The following is a 21,349-nucleotide window of genomic DNA, read 5'->3' on the forward strand; positions in this document are numbered from 1 at the left end:
GGAGGGGGCGGCTGTTGCAGGAATTGGGAAAGTCTCCCAGACTGGCAGGAACCCTGCTGCTCGGGATTCAGGGCTGGGGCCCGGGTAGGCGGGTTCTAGGTTCAGCTGCCCTGTGACCCTTCTTGTTGGGGTTGAATCGTGTCCCCTCAAAAGCTGTGTCCAAGTCCAAACCCCTGGTGCTTGCGATTGTGACCTTATTTGGAAATGGGGTCTTTGCTGACGTGATCTAGTTACAACGAGGTCCTGCTGGATTAGTCTGGCCCTAATCCAGGGACTGGTGTCTGTATGGAAGGAAGGAGAGGGTGGTTCGGACACAGCTGTGGACACAGGGCGGAAGGCCATGTCATGGAGGCAGAGATGGGGAATGCCGAGGATGGCCGGCAGCCACCAGGGGCTGGGACAGAGGCGAGGAAGGATCCTCCCCCAGGGCCTGCAGGGGCAGCGCGGCCCTGCCGACACCTTGGTTTGAGACTTCTAGCCTGCAACAGCGGGAGGCTGGAAGCCACCCGGTTCAGGGTGCTTTGTTACGGCCACCACAGGAAACTAGCTCACTTACATCCTTGGCTGAGCTACCTTTGGCCTGTGCCTGCGTCCCTTGTCCTGGCAGCCGTGTTCGGAGGTGTCTGTCGGTGAGTCACGGGGGAGGCACGATGAGGGCCCATGCCCAGAGCTTCCTTCTCTTGCTCAAGAGTCGTCTGTTGCTCACCTACTGGGCCCGGCAGGGCGGGGTTTTGCTGTGAACGAGCAGGGCCCAGCGGACACTCGGGCGGGGGAGGAGATGGGGGGGGCAGCCAGAAGGAGAAGGCCCCTCGGTGCTGCAGCCAGCGCAGGGGTGACGGAAGGCCGGACCGGCCATGGCCAGGGGCCGGCGTGGCTGCAGGGGACACCCACAGGGCTGGCTGGGCTGCTTGGTGGGAAACCCCCCGGGTATGCCAGCCCCCTCAAACACAGAGCCGGGCTGGCTCCTCTGCGTCTCAGGCCATCACTGCCCACGGTGGTGGCCACCCCGGGTGATTTCACAAAGTGGACCCCCACAGTTGATCCTGAGAGAGGTTAGTGGGCTGTCCTGAGTCACACGGCTCCCCTGGGGGTACATAAACTCAGGTCCCAGCCCCCCGACCAGAGGTCTTTTTCCCAGGCCTTTGCTGCCAAGGTGCGCTTACCCTCCGGCTCTCAGGTGGCGCAGGTGGGTTCTGACAGCACACCTTCGCACCTTCGGGACTTCAGAGTGCCGTTGTGCATGGAGGGGAACAGCCAGTCTGCACCAGAGAATTGTCCCACCCCCGGAAAGTGCTGCTAACCATCACGACCACTTCGCCACCGGGGACCTGGGGAGCAGTCTTTTTGGGGGTGGGCCCGATGCCAGCAGGCCCTGTGGGGATCTGGGCTGCTCAGGGTGGGCTGGGGCTCCAGGTGACGGAGGCCACACTGGAAGAGATGGGGCCCGGCGGGGTCCCTCTTTCAGCCCTGAATGGGGCCTGCACCAGGGCTGGCTGTTAGGCACAGTGCAGGTGCCCCAGGGTCCCTCAGGGTCCCTCAGGGAGCAGGTCAGAGGACAGGGAGGCAGGCCAAGAGCACAAGGGGAAGCCTGAGCAAGGGACCCAGGGGCTGGGGCCTGGGCAGGGGCCGTGCCCTCCACCCCCTCTGCAGGTGGTCCCCGCGGAAAGACCCTTCTCCCCAGGAGGTGTCCCTGAATTGTCGCCCCTTGGCTCAGGGTCACATCTCAAGCTCAGTTTGCCCTAAATTCTTCATTCTTCCTACCCTGGCCCGTCCCCAACTCTCACCCGCTCTGCCTGACACAAGCCCGCAGGCCTTCCTGTCCTCGCTCTCTGTCCCCGCAGCAACCAGGCTTTGTCAAAAGTGGAAATTACTCACCTTCCTGAATGGGAAAGTTAGATTGTTCCTGTGGAAAAATGCTTAAATGCAGAAAAGTGGAAACAAAGATAAAGCACTGGTGCTGGTTTGGTTTATTTTCTTCCAGACTTTTTCCTATGGATGTCTTTTTTTTTTTTTTAACGGAACCAAGTGTTTCTTCATTTCCTACACTTATCTTAACACCACGTTTTCATCATGCATTTCCCTCCTTGCCCCTGACTTAGTACAATATTGAGGTTTTCTTGGACTCTGAAAATTCTTTGTAAAACATCTTTTTGAAAGACTGCATAATATTCCAGCATATGTATGTGTAATATATTTAACTAATTCCAATTCTTGAGCATTTAGGTCCTTTCCAATTTTTTTTTGCTATGGCAGAATAGTTTTTCAGAACATAAATCTGCTTAAATCCTTTGACAATTTCTATGGCCTTCTGGGTGTTAAAAGTCACCACTCACCTCCTTGGCCAGTCATGAGCAGACACCTACTCCCTCCCTCCCATGTCCTGCTCCCTCCCTGTGGAAGGACCTGGAAGGCCATAGGCCCCTGCAGGCAGCACCCCTCCTGCCAGGCTTGCTCAGCGAGCCATCCTCCCCCCGTGGGGCTGGAGGTCCCCGCAGGCCACGCCCTGGTGACAGCTGTATCCCCCTTTGCCCGCTGCAGCCTGTACCCTGCCCCCGCCCTGTGGGAATAAGGGAACAGTCCCAGGGGCTCTGAGAAGGGTTTTCCTTCCTGATTAAAAGAGACACACGGAAACTACTGCTCCTCTCCACCGGCCACCCCTGTCTGCAGGGGACACCTGCAGCGGTGTCTGGCGGCTGGTGCCCCTGGCGCAGACATCACCAACAGTTGAGGAGGACGATGGCACGGTGGAAAGTGGGGAGACCGGCCTTCCCTGATGAATGCTGAACACAGGACCCTGTTCATTGGATTTCTTGTAACAAAATCTGACTGTGGATTTCTGGTAACATCCCTTGTTGTTTCAGTCACTATTAATGATGGCCAAAGACGTCCCCACTGATGCTTTCGCAGGCCTGGGTGCTGTGGGGCTGACGGGCAATTGCCCAAGGGTGCCGACAGCCACGTCTCATTCACCGTGGGCCCACCACACCTGGTGCGCATGAGGCACTCGGGAGATGTGAGCTCAGTGACTGTCACTCTTAGTCACTGCGTTTGGGACTTTTGTGCTTAGTGTGTGCTGTGGACTGAATTGTGTCCCCCCAAATTGATATGTAGAAGCCATGACCCCCAATGTGATGGTATTGGGAGGAGGTGGGGCCTTTGGGAGGTGGTAGGTTTAGTGCCCCCTTTGCAAAGAGACCCCAGAGAGCGTGTTCCCATTCTCCGCCTGCCATGGAGGGCACAGCGAGAAGGCAGCTGTCTGCCAGTGAGGCGCGGGGCCCACAGCGGAACACTACCATGCTGGCACCCTGGTCTCTGACTCCCAGGAGTAAATGTATGTTGTTTAAGCTTGCGGTCCCCAACTCCTGGGCCCAGTACTGGTACTGGTCTGTGGCCTGTTAGAAACTGGGTCGCACAGCAGGAGGGGAGCGGCAGGCCGGCGGGTGAGCGAAGCTTCGTCTGTATTCACAGCCGCTCCCCACGGCTCGCATCACCACCTGGGCTCTGCCTCCTCCCCCACCCCGTCCCCACCATGGTCCACGGAAAAATTGTCTTCCTTGAAACTGGTCCCTGGTGCCAAAAAGATTGGGGACCACTGGTTTAAGCCATGCAGCCTGTGGTGTCTTGTTATAGCAGCCCGAGCAGATTAATCCAATGTCTTTTTGGCAGCTGGCCGGCTGTTGCTGGACCTGCGGGTGTGGGGCATGGTCCTCCTGAGGGTGGCGCCTGCACTGTCTTCCTTTCGGGGGCCCTCCCGCCCACGGCCTGCGGTGGAGCACTGCGCGCCCACACGGCCTGCTCTGAAATGCCCGCTTCTCAGCTGCTGAGGGCCCCGAACAGGGCCTCAGGGACATCCCTGGCAAGGCCCTCCTTCTACGCGTGCCTTCTGCCTGAGGCTTCTTGGGAGGATGGTGGCCAATCAGGGACTGTCCCAGACTCGGTGCCTCTGCCCTCTCTGGCCTCCCAAGGCTGGAGCTTGGGTCTAGGGGGGCTCATCCCTGATCCCCCAACTCTTGGAATGTGGCTGACATTTTCAGAGCCCCTGTGGGTCACAGGATGCAGAGTCCAGCCTGGTCGTCAGGGTCAGCAGGGAGTCCAGGTTCAGGGGACACGTCCAAGGGGATAAGAGCCGGGCAGGGCACAAGGACTGGGTGGGAGGCTGAGCAGGGCTGGAACCGAGAAGGGCAAGGCAGGCCTTGAGTGGAGAAAGAGGACTTAAGTGATGTTCAAGACAGCAGGGCCCCTACCGGGGAGTCCCGTCACGCGCTGGAGAGTGGGAGTGGGGTTGGACCTTCCGCCATGAATGTTGTATGTCAACTGTAGAGAGCTGCTCAGGGCAAGAAGAGGCCAGAGCAGAAGGGCCTTGGTGTGCAGAGGGGAAGGAGGGCAGCTGGGTGTGCAGGAGGGCAGGCCTGTGGCAGGGCTGTGAGGGGACCCGCGAGGGCTGGAGGTGGGGGATGAGAGATGCGACGCCACGTGTGGTCCAAGCCCCTGGGCCAGAGTGTTGCCGATGCTCCTCATGGAAGCATGCGGCCCTGGCTTTGAGGGCCAAGGCGTGGCCACGCCGCACAGGTGTGTGACAGCACACGGGGACGGAGCCCGAGAGGGGAGGGAGAGAGCTCGGAGCTGCTGCGGTGAACGGTTTCAAAACCCACTTCCACTCTTCCTGCCACAGTGACGCTGTTTAACAAACAGGACATCCTGAAAACGGACAGAAAGTGGCCTGTGAGCTTCACGTGTGACTGTCCGTCCCTATTTCCCTTTGTTAGTCAGGATCAACTGCCCCAGCAAACACGAGAACCTGCCCTGCGCTTCGGCAGGCCGGCGAGGGGGAGCGGCAGCTCCGTGTCCGGGTGGGATGGAACGGGCCACGCAGCAGGACCGGCAGGACCAGCAGAGGGCTCAGGCCCCTCTGGAGTGAGACTCCCTGTGGGGTAAGTGGCCCAGCTAGGACAAAGCAGACCCCTAGAGGAGAGAAGCCATCCTGGGATGTTTTGGAAACAAGGACAGTTGTCTCCATTTTTCCTCCCTGCTATGTCATAGAGTTGTTTTTTTTTTTTTTTTACAGATTTTTAAAATTAATTAAAAAATTATTTTTTATTTTAAAAAAGATTATTTAAAAAAAATTATTTAGAGACAGGGTCTCACTCTGTCACCCAGGCTAGAGTGCAGTGGCATTATCATAGCTCACCATAGCCTCAAACTCCTGGGCTCAAGCGATCTTCCTGCCTCAGCCTCCCAAGTAGCTGGGACTGCAGGCACTTGCCACAATGCCTGGCCCAGGTTTTACTACATTCTCCCAACTTTTATTTCTCTTCTTCTCTCTTTCCCCCACAACAATAGAGAATAGCAGTTCTCAAATTTTTTGGTCACAGGATCCCTCTACATTTTTTTTCCTTTTTCTTTTTTTTTTAAGACAGAGTTTTGCTCTGTCACCCAGGTTGGAGTGCAATGGTGCTATCATAGCTCACTGCAGCCTTGAACTTCTGGGTTCAAATGATCTCCCTGCCTCAGCCTCCCAAGTAGGGGGCACCACAGGTGTGTGCCACCATGCTGGCTAATTTTTTTTTTTTTTGGTAGAGACGGGGTCTTGCCATGTTGCCCAGGCTGGTCCCAAACTCCTGGGCTCAATCCTCAGCCTCTGAAAATGCTGGGATTACAGGTGTGAGCCACTGGGCCCTGCCCCTTTACACTCTTAAAAACGATTGAGGACCCCAATGAGTTTTGTTTATGGTTATATTAACATTTAGCACAGTAGAAATTAAAGCCAATAACTTTGAAAAATATTTATTCACTCATTTTAAAACATTTTAAATCCATTACATGTTAACTTTTTAAAGTGAAAAACAACCATATTTTCCAAAATAAAAATCCGTAGAAGAGTGGCATTGCTTTTGCATTCCTGCAGACCTTTACAGTCTGGTTTGCAGGAGCTGCGTTGTATCTGCGTCCACATTCAGTCTGTTGCAGTACAGCATCTTGGATGAAGAAAATCAGCCTCTCCACTCCCTGCCCTAAATGTGTAGTTGAGAAAGGGAAACCTCATGGAGCCCTGGGGATCCTTGGACCGCACTTTGGAGGGCACAGTGTGGCAGCTGACTTTAATCCATACACTCTAGAATATCCAGAGGATCAGGACAAGACTAGAGGAAGAGAAACCTCCAAATACCCTAGACGAAGAGCTGGAAGGAGTAATTGATGAAGTGCTCTGATGGCCTCTTTTCTCTTAGGGAAGGGATGAGCCACTGTTTTGTTACTAGGCACAGTTGTATTAGGTGGGAGATATTTCCGAGGTGTACGCATGGGAGGAAGGGTGTGCATCAGACAGCCAAGTGTGGTGTAGTGGACTTTGGTTGTCATCTTTGGTTACCCAGCATCTGAACACCCTTCCTTTTTGGGCAATCCTCTATTGAGTGAGTTTTGGCAGAGTCCTGCCTCCTTCTAGAGTAAAGGAGCCAGATGACCATTCCCTTCATGTTCTGGAAGCTGCAGAATGGATGCATACCCAAGACTTGCCCAATCATATCCTCCCTCCTGCTACTTCAATCTTGAGCTTGTGGCAGAGCTCAAGGAAAGAGGAATTACTCATGGCAGCAGGGATGACATTAGTGGCCTCCTGTTGGTGGCAGTGTCATGGGGCCAGTGGTGGTGGCAGCAACTCCAGCAACCTCACCAAGTGGTCCCTGAGGAACAGCCTTGACTGGGTTTGCAGCAGCAAGACTTCCCGGATCCCTGTGTGTGGGCCGAACTGGATGCCAGCCTCCTGTCCATCTGGGGCTACCTGTGTCCCAACAGAGTCCTTTGCTGGGTCAGAGCCCTAGAGAGGGCTGGCTTCCTTGTACCCAGCGCCTCCCATCCAGCTGGTCTCTCTGCGCCCAGGCAAGGCCTTTCCAAAGTGCCCCACCAGGCCTCTGCAAAAGCCCTGGGACTGCAGCTCTTCCCTCCCGCCGTCCTGCACACGCAGCCTGCAGGGCCTCGCCGCTGTCCACCGAGGGTCCTGAATGCAGGCTCTTCCTCATCGCACCTCAGCTCCCCATCAGATTCCGCCTAATGGAAATAACTTTTTAAAATTAAAGAATGTTTATAAAATGGGAAAATCACTCATGATCCACCACAAATTTTGTAATTCCTTTAGAATGATCTTGTAACATTTTAAATTCAAGGGCTGACAGCCCCTGTGCAGACTGCCATTGTTCCTTGGGCACATACTGCCTCGCCCCACAGAGGCCAGGCATGGCCACGCGCTTTGGCCAACAGAACGTGAGCAGGGGCTGTATTTGTGCTTGCAGGGTTTGGTGAGGCCTCTTGTGCTTCTGCCACAAGAAAGAACATGGTCCAGGGAGTGCTGCTCCTTCAGCCACGGACCCAGAACATGGGACATGTAACACAGCAGAAATGGACTGGACCCCGGCCTGGAGCATTACCCAGAAGCCAACATGTAGACCTGAGAAAGAATCTACAGTTGTAGGCCACTGAGATTTTTGAGACAGTTTCGCAGCACAAGCTGACTGATAACATTATTTCACAGGAGAAACTAGAGTTACAAGATTTGACATGTGCTAAACATCATGGATAGTCACTGAGCTGCATGGCAAGTAGGTAAACCCCCAGGCATAACTGAGGTGGTATCAACGTCACAGACCAAACATCTTACAACCTGTCACTCCTGTTTTTACCGAATGGTCTTGAGGCAGGAGAGAGGCCAGACGGGCTGGCCTACCTGGGGGAGAAAGCTTGTTAGCTTTCAGGCATCAGCTCTCCCACACCAGACACCTTCGGGGCCAAATGAGACGGGCTGGGTGGCTGTGAGGGACCCATCAGGCTTGGACGATTGCACCATAGCCTGAAACTGCAGCCAGGAGGGACCAGTGATCCACCTGCACCCCCAAAGCTGCTTCCCAATTCCTCCGACGCTGCCTGCTCCTGCGCCCCTTGATCTCACTGAAGGGTAAGCCCGTGTCTTTGAGCCCATGTCAAAGAGTCTCTTTGAGATACTCTTTGGGAGTGGAGAGCAGATGGCAGGGCACTGGGCTCCTGAAAACAAAGATAGGCCTGGAGTTCTAGGACCCCTGAGGCTGGCAGCATCCTTCTGTGAGTTTTGCAGAAGCTGCTCTGGGCAGGTACGCTGAGGAGTACTGTCTTCTCAGACTCCTGGGGAGGTGCTCACACTTGTCACTGTCAGGTGTCCTCCAGTGGGCCGGGGCCACATCTGAACCACTCTCCACTGTATCCCTGCTGCCTCCCACCGTGCCTGGCTCAGGGAGGGTCCTCAGTAAATATTTGTTGAGAAAATGAATGAATGAATCCTAGTTTATAAAATGTTACATCTGCTGCTGCTCAGGGCGGCCAGCGTGTGCGTGTGAAATAGAGTTCAGCTCAGTCCCCGCGGACTAAACTGAGCTGTGGCGCCCTCAGGTACCCAGGGCTAGCTTTTGCTGCTAGCACGTGTATTGAGTATGCTATTTTAACATGTTCTAAACAGGACAAAAATGGTGAATTTGGGATTACCTTTTTCTTTCTCTCCAAACTGAACAGGTTTGCCTCATGGCCAGGGCAAAGGGTATGAAGCCCAGTTCAGATCATTTTCCTAAGTTGCTAATAATAAAAGTGAATTCCCTGGCATCTTCTCCACAGTAATAATGTCAATACTCCTTTTTTATTTTAACCTCCTTTTGGAAGTATTTATTTATTCTTGGTCAGAAGAACATCACTCTTGTAGGACCTGGCTTTTGTCCTACTGATTCCCTGGTATACTACCAGAACCTAAAGAAACACTGTACTTGTCTATCAACCTGCTGCTGACAGAGCAAAAAGTCTGGACTTCAAAAACGAAACCTGATCCTGCTGGCCACTTTTGGTTAAGGCCACTCTCTCCAGCTTTCCAATGACAAGTAATGCTTCATATTATGGCTAACCAATATTCTAAGATTCTTAAAAATGGACAAACCACTTGTTGCTTATTTTGGTTGTTTCTGAAGAAATGTTACTACCTGCATGAAAAAATTCAACATGCTAAATAACTGTGTCACTTTATGACCTAGTACAACACTGGAGCAGGTTATTTGTTCCCAAAAGGTGGTGGCTCCTCTAACAAGTATTATGAGAGACCTTACGATGGCACAGACCTCATTATCTAACACCTGAATAATAAGATTCCTGGATTCTCAAACCCTGTATTCACACCTAGTATGCTGACAGGATCATGTTACTGTGTACATATTACTATTTTATGCAGTCTTTAAGGACATCTGCAACAGACATATATCTTCGCATATAAACTAAAAAAATACTTTAACATAATACATTATACTACAGAGAACTAGAAATCAACATATCACACTGCTAAAATATTCATATAAATACTATATATGCATGGATTCACTCCATTAGAAAAATTCACCTATTAGAATTTTAAAGACCAGTATCAGCAAAGCCCAAAGAAAAACTATTTTAACAGTAGGAACACTAAAAATAACAACTATGCGGTATATAAACAAGTGGCAGGAAAGAATTCTTTACAATTGCTGTATGTCAAACAGTTACAATATGAAATGCAATTTTAGACTAGCAGTGTATAAAAATACTTTTTTAAACAACACTTTTGATAGGTATAGTAGCACTTAAACAGCTGTGTAGTTATTCCTTTTGAGGACCTACTAAAACAATTCAACTTACTGCCCCCAGCTAGATCTGAAAGCATCAACCTGGAACGCCAAGTTCCCTCACACACCTACACACCACACACAACCACGTATTAAAATAACTTCCTATATCTATGGTGCATACTAATGAGTCACTGACAGGCATCAATTTCAAACAAGGCAGGAGATGAGGTGCTTGGAGCACATTTCCAGTTCCAGGTTTGGGATGGATGAGCAAAGAGGCAAAGCGAGGTGGAGTTTGTGTGTGTTGGCGGCGACTCTGGAAGAGGAGTTTAATCTGGCATATCAATATTTAACTTGGGGGGTGGGGGAACATATTTTCCAGGGCTCTGGGTCACCACTACCCTGGCCTTCTTCCCAAACATTGGACCAATTTTCGGAGCTTCTGGAGCAGATGTTTCTTCAGCATCTTCACTATCTTCATGGTGGAGATCATATGAAATGTTCCCGTATTCTCTTAAAAATGGGAAAATTTCAAGCAGAAACTGACAGAAATCTCTGCGAATACCAAACCACCAATGGTTGCCCCCCTTTCGCCTAAAAGTTGTGGCCATTAAAGTTATTAACGAAAGCCAAAGGGGGACAAACACGGAGATGTACGAGAATGTGTTGTGGCCATCCAATCTGTGAACCAGCAGGACCTCAAAAGTGAGCAAGGGCACGACAATCATTATCCAGCTGATGGCCATGGTCACGTGTGTTCTTCGCTGTTCTGCAACCACATCTAGGGACCGCAGAAATAGCAGGGACCAGACGATGTAATAGAGGACAACCAGGCAAAGGAACGACATGAGGATCCACAGGGGCACGAACACCACCAGCCACGGCCAGTGAATAATCCTGTCCAGCCTCAGGGCGATGAAGATGAACTGCAGGATGTTGACCGAACACAAGATCTCCAGCTCCAATGACCTGTCGTGTCGGAAGCCCCAGACGCAGGCGGCCACGGACACGGGTGACACGAAGAAGAGTGGCATGAAGACCAGCAGCCAGAAGTGGGTCCCCCTCTCCACCCTGTCGCAGACCAGGACTTCGAACATGAGCAGCAGCAGGTGGATGCCGACGGCGATCAGCATGGCTTTGAACTCCACGCAGGCCTCCCCCTCGGTGCGGTAGCGAGGGTTGCGGGCCCAAACGCCCGCGCCCACGGAGGCGCCCGCGATGACCAGGAGCTTCCAGAGCCATATGGGGGCAAAGACGGCCCAGTAGCTCCACTGGAGGATGCCGTCCAGCCGCAGGGGCAGCAGCACCGAGAAGAGCAGCAGGCAGGTGTAGATGAGGAACTTACTGGGGTTGAAGTCCTGGAACAGGCCTCTGGGGTTCATGGCGGAGGCCGCCGCCCGCCAGCCGGGCCTGCTCCACCGGCCGCTCGGCGCCCAGTCTCCGCCGCTGCCCGGCCCGGCCTGCGCCGGCTCTAGGGGGACATCTGCCGGGGGCGGCCGGGAGGAGGCTCGGAGCCCGGCGCGGAAGGGACGGAACACGTGCGCGCGCGGTCACGTGGCCCGGCCGGAAGCGCGCCGGGGAGCGGCGTGCGCGGGCCCGGGGCGGCGCGGCGTCTACGAGAGGGGCGCTGCCTCGGCCCCGCCACCGCCCGGCTGGGGCCCCGCGCCGCCCACCCTCATGCCGCGCCCATCAGGGAGGCACCTCCTGCGTGCGGCGCCGGGAAAGAGCCTGGGGCGCCGCCGACTCCCCACCGGCCCGTTGGCTGCGAGCGGGCCGCGACCTCGGGCGGATGCTTCCAGGCGGCGCCGAGAACATGGAGGCGGGAGTGAGCTCACATCCTCCCGGCCGGCCGGGGCGGGGCCCGGGAGGGGCGGGGCCTCGGCCAGAAGGGGCGGGGCCTCGGTGGGGTGGGGCCGCCGCTCCGTCCCGGCCCTGCCTGGGCCCTGCTCGCCGCGGCTTTCCGGGAACCTGTCCGGTGGCCCGGGCTGCCGCGGTGCGGCTCCACCGCCCGGCGCGGGGACTGGGGAACGGCGTGTGCACGAGCAGAGGCGGGTGCCGGGCGAGTGTGAGCGAGGGGTTTGTGAGCGAGGGAGTCGGTGCCGCTAACTGTATGAATGCCCAGGCGGATGTGCATCTGTGCAGACCTGTGTGGCCCGCGCGGGTGTGTGTGTGTACGTGCGCGTGCGAGTGGGGCGGCGGGTTTGTCCCCGGCCCGAGGAGGGAGGCCCGCGTGTGGAGTCAGTGACGGGGTAGGGTGGGGGCAAGGACAGAGGACAGTTCGGCGGCTGTTTGCGAAATGGCTGTGCAGAGTGCCTAGGCGGCAGCGGTGGTCTTACACCTGCCTCTCTGGAAGGCAGGTGCTGCGGAGGCGAAGTAGGTGAGGAAACTAGACCCAGAGAGGGGGTGCTTCCTGCCCAGGTTATCCGGCAGGAAGTGGGCAGAATTGGGACTCAGATACAGGTCTTCCGACTTTAAGTCTCTACCTTATTTTTATTTATTTGGCCCTATCTCAGTCTTATTCTCAAAGAACAATGGTAGGAAAAGGGCACTGGACCAGAGGTCAAGAAATTTGGGTTCCAGTCCAAGTCCCCGCCACCCACCAAGTGAGAAACCTAGACAAATTCACCTCTTTCTCTCTGGGCCTCAGTTTCCTGGTCTGTGAAGTTGGGGCCTGGCCTGGGAGGTCTCTGAGGGCCAGCAAGGCTGCAGCAGGTCTGTGATTTGGAGCACCCCTTTCTGTCCCTCTCCAGCTGGCAGACCTTTCTTCCCCGCATCCCCCTGCTCAGCAGGGTGCTTCTCCTTCCTGCCTGTCAGCCCCCACCTCTCACCCAGTCCGGTTCCCTGAAGTGGGTGTAGGATGCTGTCACACATCACATAGGGAGAGGCTATCAGAGGAAAGCTTCAGCTGCCAGGGTCTTCATGGGTGACAAGAAAGTGCTTCTGAAGGGAAGCCATTGGCCCTCCTGCACCCTCACAGCTCCTGCCCATCTGGAGGAAAGGGGGGGCCACAGTCCAGACGCAGGAGCTGGCTTTCCCAGACATGGTGGCATCAACAGGGTGTACATGAAGCATGTATGGGGTAGACAGTCCCAGCCATCAAAGATCTCCTCACAACTTCCCCTCAGCCAGAGGCGATCGGGTGGCCCTGGGGAGGGACTTCTAGCTGAGTGAGTTCATCAGTCCTTAGGATCAACCCCGAATGATGATTTCCTAGATGTGTCTTTAGGGTTTTTTGTTTCTGAAGAGCCCCTTGGAGTTGCTGTGGGGAGAGCCTTAGCTAAGTGGGGCTCTAGCCTTTCTCCCATAGCCCCTCCTCCTACAGCCGTTGCTCTACTCTGTTTTGTATATTGGTCTTTGTTGTACTATTTTCTTTTAAGAAACATTTGTCAGCTAAAACAAAGTTTTAAAAAATGGAAAACCCCCCAGGCCAGTGCAACTTCTTCGTCTGTGAAATGGGCTAATAAAAGCACATAGGATTGTTTTGAGAATTAAATGAATCAATACATGGATCTTTGCACCTTGCATTTAGAGAAATGTGAGTGGTTAATATCACCACACTGAACAAAGTAGAGCCCGTGGAGGGGAGGGGCCTGCTGGCAGCCCCCAGAGACGTGGTGGCAGAGCCAGGTCCTCTGGACCCTGTTAGAACAGTCAGAAACCCTCCCCACTCTCCTCCATAGCTAAATGACCTCCGAGCCTCTGCTGCCAGCTCTGTGGCAAAGAGAGGAGTTTGGAGTGTGCTTCCTCATCTCTAGAGCTCCTTGTTTGGGACAAGGGCGTGGTTCTCTCCATCCATGAAGGGGGTCTTGAGGTGTCCTTTCACAGTGCAGTGGTGCCCCTCCTGTCCAGGCAGGACAAAGCTGGCTTCCAGGCCTGTGCCAAAGCCACAGAGTGTGGGATGCTATCTGCTGTCTGTCCCCAGCTGGTTTCCCTGGGCCTGCAGGCCTGGACACAACCCCCCGCTCCCTGTTTTGTACACGGGACACTCCTCCTCTACTTCCTTCCCTAATGTGGCCAGTCTCTCAGGACCTGCCCTTGTCTTTTTATTTGCCTGTAAAGTTAACATGGATTGTTTGCTATGTGTCAGGTGCTGGAAGGCACAGCCACCCGAGAGGCTGTACGCAAACCAAAGTGTAAATTCATTCATTTATTGTGGGTGCATGGCACTCCAGGCTGCCAGGACAGTCTGCCTTTCCAAGTCAGAGTGTGTGTGGGTTTGGGGAGTGCAGGCCCCGAGGACAGGGCTGGCACGGTCTGAGAGCCAGTGTCCTGAAGGGTGGGGAAGTCCTGAGATGTGTCCCCAGCCCACAGTCTCTCCCTGCTTGGCATCCTCAGGCCAGCTTCCCTGTGTGACCCCTGAGACCCTCCTGCTGGCCCAGGCCCTTTCCTGGGGTCTGCGTGCTGGCCTGGCCAGTCTGCTGCTGTTCCCCTAAATGTGTCATGCATGACCTCCCCATTCCATGGCCTTGCTCTTCTCTCCTTGGGGTGGCCCACCCCCACGTAGCCTCTCTTTCCTTCCTGGACCACCAAGACCCAAGACAAGGCTTCGATCCCTGAGAAACTTCTTGACCCCTGGTGGACCAGTGACCCTTCCCTGACCTCTCACAGCATCGGGGGCTTTGTTCCCATCACAGGCCTCATCACTGGGCTGGATCTGTTGGGCCATATGTCCGTTTTGAGACTTGAATTCCAGACACTCAGCTAGTACTTATGTCATAGCAGATGTTTGAGAAATGCTGGTTGAATGAGTGAGTGAATGAATGAATGAGTTGACCCCTACTCATGACTGTGATGCTCCTGTCCTACCCTTGCTCCTGTGGGCAAGGTGAAGCCAACAGCGGGACCCATGTCTTCTCACTGCCAGCATCCCAGGCTCTGTGCTGTCCACTCCCTGGCCTGGTGATCTTTCTTTAGATAGCTCACGGATGAGTTATTAGTTTCCAATTACTGTGGTTACAAATTGCCCCAGACTTAGTGGTCTAAAACAACGCCCTCTTACTGTCTCCGTTTCTGTGGGTCAGAAGCCTGGGCATGGCAGGGCTCGGCTGGTTCTCTGCCTGAGTCTCATGGGACAAACTCTAGGTGTTGGCGCTCCCGTGGTGAACCTGCTTCCAGGTTCTGTGTTGGCAGAATTCAGTTCCATGGAGTGGTAGGACTGAGGTCCCTGCTTCCTTGCCTGCTGTCAGCTGGGATTCATTCCTGGCTCCCTGTGTTTTCTGGCGAGTGGGACCCTTCAAAGCCACCCACGTGGGTCGAGTGCAGTCTCTTTCCTGCTGCATCTCTCCGCCTTCCTGTTTTTAGGGGCTCACGTGATTACATTGGACCCACCCAGCGAACCCAGGATCATTTCTCTATTTTAAGGTCAGCCTGTTAGTAACCTTAATTCCATCTGCAAAGTCCTTAGACTTCTGCTCAGTACCAGTGGCCCAGCCCAGCTCAGCTCTGCCACCCTGCGAGGAGACAGCCTGGCTCTGCAGGGAGAGAGAGCCTTTGTTGGTGCCCTCCACATGCAGAGCAGGGGGACAGTGCTGGGTTCCTAGGTCACCCTTGGTGACACCTAGGTGTGGTCCCACTCAGAGCAGCTGGGACCTGGCAGGAGTCAGGATTCCCCCCTGGTGCCCTGGCCACAGGAGACAGGATCCCTTGCTGAATGTTCTCTGAGGGGGCGGCCTGGGGCAGGGGGATGACCTGTATTGGAAGCCCAGGGAGGTTTTCCCTTTCATACTGGTTTGCAGATTTGCTCACGTCAGTTTCTTCACAAGGAAGCCACAGCCCACCTGGCCCTTGTGTCGGCCTTAGTGCCCGCCATTACCTCTCGGCGCTGTCTGTGGATGGAATGCACGCTCACCTCTACTCACGACAGCCTCCTCCGTCCCCCTGGCTCCCTCATTGCCAGCGTACTCACACACACTCAGTGAGGCAGTGCCCCTGTGGGCATGGACTCCGGAGTCCCCCAGGCCCAGGTACAAACCCAAGCTGGAGCCTGTGGCCCCATCTGTGAAATAGAGATAATGTCCCCAAACTGTGAGGGCATAACAAACAATGTGTGAGAATGTAGAATGTGCTCTGTTACCTGTCCCAGTGGTACTGTTGTTAACCATCTCTCAGCAGAAGATTGGATGTCCCCTCTCTCAAGTACCATGGAGTATTGTCATGCTGTTTGCTCATCTGGCTGTGCCAGCCCACTGTGACATTCCCAAGGGCAGGGACCCGTATCACATCTCTGTACCTGCAGCTTCCAGCGTGGGCCTGTACGCGGTAAATGAATCTGGGAAAGCACAGGCAGGCAGGCAGGTTGGAGCTGATGTGGCATCCTCCCCCACCACCCGGCCTGAGCAGCAGAGAACAGTCAACTTCATGAGACAAGTTAGCTTGTCTAAAGCCAACAGGTCTCGGGGTTGCAGGGAAGTGTCCCTGGGCTCACGTGAGGACCTCCCAGAGCACAACAGCTTCTTGTGCTTGTACTGGGCTCAGTGTCCAAAGCACTGCATCATCTCGAGCTAACTGCAGAGACTGAGGTGGCAGAGCACTAACATTTTACAGATGGGGAAACTGAGGCCCAAGACCACGACCGTGGTTCTCACTAAATCCACAGCGGCAGACTTTCTGCAGAGCCCTGCTGTTGGGCCAGCTCATATCCTGGCCCTGTTCATCGGCTCAGTCCTGTGAGAATGGCCCCCCTGCAAAGCCAGACCCTGGTTGGGAACCCTTGAGACTTAGACTTGTGTTTTAGCAGCTTTTCGTAGATGCATTCATTCCCTACCTCATGTATTAAGTTAGCAAATAAGTATCAAGCATCTCCCTTGTGTCCCGGGCCCTGTCCTGGACTCGGGTGCAGCAGTGAACTCTTTCTGTGGCTTCTCTTATACTGACCCCATCTCAGGTCAAGTGTCACCTCCTCCAGGATGCCCTCCCTGACTGCCCCACCTAAAGTCATCCGCCTCCCTACCTGCATCACCCTGTTTTATTTCTCTTGTTTATTATATTGTCACTTTAGAAAAAATCTGGAAAATATAGGATCGTTTAAAGAAAGAAAGAAAAAAGCTCTAGTCTTACCACCTAACTACCGAACATCACGGTGAACATTTACTGTGCTCTTCCTTCCAGTTGGTCTGTTCTGCAAAGAGATGTCATTATCCACATAGCATTTTGTTCTACTTTTTTGCTTAACATTAATGCTAAAACTTGCTTGTTTTCACATTTTAACATCTCTGGATCTTGCATCGTACAGCGGATGGGTTTACAGGCACTGTCCGCCTGTGCTGACGCTCAGCCCTTCCAGAGGGCTGTGTTTGCCTCTGGCAGTCACCTGGGGCGCTGCCAATTTGAGACGACTTTAAATTCAGCTACAGCATTTGCCTGAGGTGTTTTCAGACCGTCTCTCAGTGCAAATTCAGACTCAAACCACCGTGAGGACTGGCTTGTCCCGGTTCTCAGGGGTGGTTTTGTTCCCTCCCCGCACCGAGGCTGGGGTTGAGGCCCAGAGAGTTCCTCGCTGCCTCTGGCTGACGGGGCTGTTTATTGTTACACCAAAGGAATAGCCCTCTGGGGTCCCAGCTTTACTCAGATGTCTCTTAGTAGATAACCCACTCAGGGTAATTTTCTTCCTCCTCTGTGGTGTGTGAGTAGTGCCATGTCTTCTGACCAACGCCGTCCTAAATGTGATGAAATACCACAGATAGCAACGGCTCTCAGACTCCCACAAACACAGCAGCACCCTTTTAACGGCCACGAAATATCCCACCGGGGTGTCCAGCACTTCACTCACCCAGTCCCTTGTGTGCCTGAGTTATTTCTGTGCTTTTCTGAGACGAGGAGACTGGTCTTTCCTCCACCAGCTTCTTTTGCATTCCGATGCCTTCTTTAGGGTAGATTCTCAGAAATAGAATCGCCAGGTGAAGGAATGAATACAGCAGTTTCCCCTTATCTGAGGTTTTACTTTCCAAGGTTTTAGTTACCTTTGGTCCAGAAATAAACAATTTGTAAGTGTTCAACTGCACATTGTTCTGAGAAGCGTGATGAAATCTCGCTCCGTCCCGCCTGGGACCGGCATCCTCCTTTTGTCAGTGTTTCCACACGGACCAGGCTCCGCCCGTGTCACTTGGGTTATCACGAAGTATTGCGACATCACAGTGCTTGTGTTCAAGCCACCCTTGACTTAATAATGGCCCCAGAGCACAAGAGTACTGTGGCTAATTTATAAATGTGACTTCACCACAGGTATGTACGTGTAGGAACAAACAGTGCGTGTAGGGTTTGGTACTTTGCACAGTTTCAGGCATCCATGGGGGGTCTTGGAACGTGTCCTCCACAAATAAGGGGGGCCACTGTATTCTAAAGCCCCTTGATTTTTTTTTCTTTTTTTGAGACAGAGTATTGCTCCGTTGCCCTGGGTAGAGTGCAGGGTCGTCATCATAGCTTACTGCAACCTCCAACTCCTGGGCTCAAGCAATCCTCCTGCCTCAGCCTCCCGAGTAGCTGGGGCTACAGGCGCACAACACCATGCCCGGCTAATTTTTCTATTTTTAGTAGAGATGGGGTCTCGCTTGTGCTCAGGCTGGCCCACTGATTCTTGAAGCCTAGTGTTTTTAGACGTTGATTTCTTTTTCCTTCTGTCTTGTCCTTGCTGAAGCAGAGTAGGTGCCACGCTGAATTGGGGTGTGAACCTGCCGCTGCTTACAGCAGCAGCTAGACCTCATTTGGTCTGGACGCCTCCTTAGGGGTGAAGAATTAAAATTAATGAGATAAAGAGGCTGAAATCCTCAGGTATAGGGCTGTATAAGATTAAAAGTCAATTAAGGCCGGGCGCAGTGGCTCATGCCTGTAATCCTAGCACTCTGGGAGGCCGAGGCGGGTGGATTGCTCGAGGTCAGGAGTTCGAGACCAGCCTGAGCGAGACCCCGTCTCTACTAAAAATAGAAATAAATTATCTGGACAACTAAAAATATATATGGAAAAAATTAGCCGGGCATGGTGGCACATGCCTGTAGTCCCAGCTACTTGGGAGGCTGAGGCAGGAGGATCGCTTAAGCCCAGGAGTGTGAGGTTGCTGTGAGCTAGGCTGACGCCACAGCTCTCACTCTAGCCCGGGCAACAAAGTGAGACTCTGTCTCAAAAAAAAAAAAAAATAAAAGTCAATTAAAAATTAGGACCAGTTTTGACGTATTTGTGAGTGAATGTGCACACATGGAGTTAGCGGTTGGATCACATCCTCCAAAGGTTATAAATGATAAAGTGAGCATTGGGATAATTTTAGATATTCAAATATAATGAGATATTATTAATTGAAATTAATTTCTCATGCAGGTAGGTGGGAAGTTTCCTGAGTTATGGAATATTGTTAAGTGAATAGTAGGCAATTCAGGTATCAACTGTTTATATTTAAATTGACACTACTAAAATATTTTAAACAGTTTGCATGTGCAATTTAAGCTTTCTTCCCCAGTCTCATTTGAACTATTGCTCAGCAAAAGATCTTTTTCTTGTGCAAAGATAATCCTCAGTCCTTCTCTCACCTGGATTTGTCATGACCTCTGAGACCGTGTGATGGGGTGAATGATGTGCTTACTGGGTCACAAACAGACATTTGCAAAATTTTAATCCTAATTTCACTCTGGGTTGCCTTTCATTCTTTCATTGTCTGGTGCAAAGTAGCAAAAAGCACAAATAAATAAATGCTCTGCATGCCACTTAGAGCCAGGCCCTGGAGTTGCCCCACGGCTAGTGTGGGGTCTTGCCTTTAAGGAGCTGTCTAGCAGTACAGCAGATAGCGTGACATTCCCCTGCATCGGAGCTGCCTTCCCATTTCTCAGTACGAAGTCCACACACCTTACCGGGCCTTCACTGGCCTCTGCCCATCTCTCTGGCCCCATCTCGCTCTCACTGGGCTCTTGCGGCCATCCTAGCTTCTTTCGTTTCCTCAAAGTCCCAGACTGCCTCAGGTCATCAATTTGTGTGTTTGCACAGAGGTCTGTACAGGGAGACATCCCTAAAAGGGTCTGGGCCCACATACACACTCCAGGCGGCTCACTCATCTCTCGGCTGCCGGAGCCAGACCACCCGGGTGCCTGGCACGTTCCCAGCCCTGGGGAGGGAAGCAGTGCCCCTGTCCCTGTCTCCAAAGACGGAGTACTCTGCTGTATAGTCAAGGTGCATGAACACGAAACATTGGATAACCCTGAAAGAGCCAAAGAGAGAACCAGAGATCATTGTGCTTAATACGATTGAAAGTCAACTGAAAACCAGAAAAAAGAACCTTTGGAAATAAGGTGTAGGGCAGAAGGTTGTAATGTGGGCTGTGTCAGAACTGATGAGAGCAATGCTGGGAGTGTGCCCTGGTGGATTAGACATGAGCCACCTGCATTTAGACTGCCATCTCTCATTTAACTGGCTGTGTGTCCTCGACCAAATGACTCAGCCTCTCTGAGTCTAGGTTTTCTCATCTGTAAAATGGGGATAATAATATCTGCTCTACAGGATAGAGGGGAGGTAATAGAGATACAGGGCCTGGAACATTTAGTAGATGCTCAACGTATATATTTTGTCTCTCCCTCTCCTTCTGTCTCTCCCTGTGTTGCTGATAGAAGAATGCCATGCAAGGAAGTGGGGACATCAATGTTTGAGTCAGGTGGGGTATATCTAAAGGAGAACTTAAATTATATAATTTAAAGAAATAACCAGGTGGCTGGCACCTAATTCACTTCTCCACCCTGGGTCTGGTTCTTGATAAATTAAGGGGGCCAGGTGGGCCAGGGGTCTCCAGATGCAGGTCCAAATGCAGCCCTGCTGGCTAAACACAAGCAGATCCTTGACTGTCACCCACACTCACCACGTCAGAATCCTTGGAGGTGGGGCTCAGAATCCAATTTTTGAAATGTTCCCCACGTGATTCCAATATGCAGCTGAGTCTTAGAACCTTCAGGCAGACAGCCCCCGGAAAGCCGGGTTAGCCTTTGTGGCCTGTTTCTGTCCCCCATCAAATGCCCCGTGCTGCCTGGGTCTGCTGCAGGGCTCATCTGCTTTCACGAGAGACAGGGAGTTTCTCCTGGTACTCACGCACGGATGGAACCATTGAGTCAGAAGTACTTCTCTAGCCCCTGCCTGGGGGACTGCTCTGGAGTCGTCTGCGAGGAGGGGAAACAGCTCACTTCCAAGACCTGAGATGCTTCCCACCAACTGTCAGCTGACTCTGAGCTGGAAATGTATCTCTGAGGCTAAGACACATTGTAGGACTAAAACCTTGACAAGCAATCCCTTCCTTCCCATGTGGCAGCTTCCCACCTAAGGGAGAAAATGAAACTCCACAGAGTTCCTGCTGGTCTTAGATTTTTCTCTTGTCAGAACATAAAAATGATTTGCTGTGGCTGAGGTTCTTTCCAAATTGCCAGAAACAGCCGTAAACTTCCCAGCTGTATCTAGAGGGATTTGGGGTGGTGAATTGCTGTTCGTGCAATGAATTCCAGTCTCAATCCAGCGTTGCTAGATTCCCCCATGAAGACAGTTAATTTCTTGAACTCTGAGTGCCTTTACAGAGCAGGGGTGTTGAAGAAATGGCTTCTAAGTGGGTGATTTTAAAAACTGCATAGAGATGGAAGTAGTTTACGACCATTGGCACCACAGCAGAGACGTCAGCAGAAGGGAGCTTCATAAATGATACGGTCTGGCTGGGGCTGTTGGGGCGTGTGGGTGACAGACGTACAGAAAACACCTAGGATTTTTTCTTTTAATCAACAGAAAACAGGAACACA

General features: G+C 52.8%; 1 protein-coding gene and 1 long non-coding RNA gene across 2 annotated transcripts; both read right to left on the reverse strand.

Annotated features, from left to right (window-relative positions):
• Window positions 1-603: 603 nt before the first annotated feature.
• On the reverse strand, window positions 604-1,975 carry LOC123643578. The gene is made up of 3 exons (XR_006736839.1): window positions 1,876-1,975; window positions 1,164-1,328; window positions 604-706 (listed from the first exon to the last, which is right to left on the reverse strand). It is a non-coding gene; the product is annotated as an uncharacterized LOC123643578 (long non-coding RNA).
• Window positions 1,976-8,649: 6,674 nt separating this feature from the next.
• On the reverse strand, window positions 8,650-11,431 carry TMEM185B (transmembrane protein 185B). Its single transcript, XM_045559169.1, has one exon. It carries the CDS (start codon window positions 10,982-10,984, stop codon window positions 9,932-9,934), a length of 1,053 nt encoding a protein of 350 aa, XP_045415125.1. The 5' UTR covers window positions 10,985-11,431; the 3' UTR covers window positions 8,650-9,931.
• Window positions 11,432-21,349: the final 9,918 nt, after the last annotated feature.

Source organism: Lemur catta, chromosome 8 (genome assembly GCF_020740605.2).
Source record: "Lemur catta isolate mLemCat1 chromosome 8, mLemCat1.pri, whole genome shotgun sequence".
NCBI classification, from domain to species: domain Eukaryota; kingdom Metazoa; phylum Chordata; class Mammalia; order Primates; family Lemuridae; genus Lemur; species Lemur catta.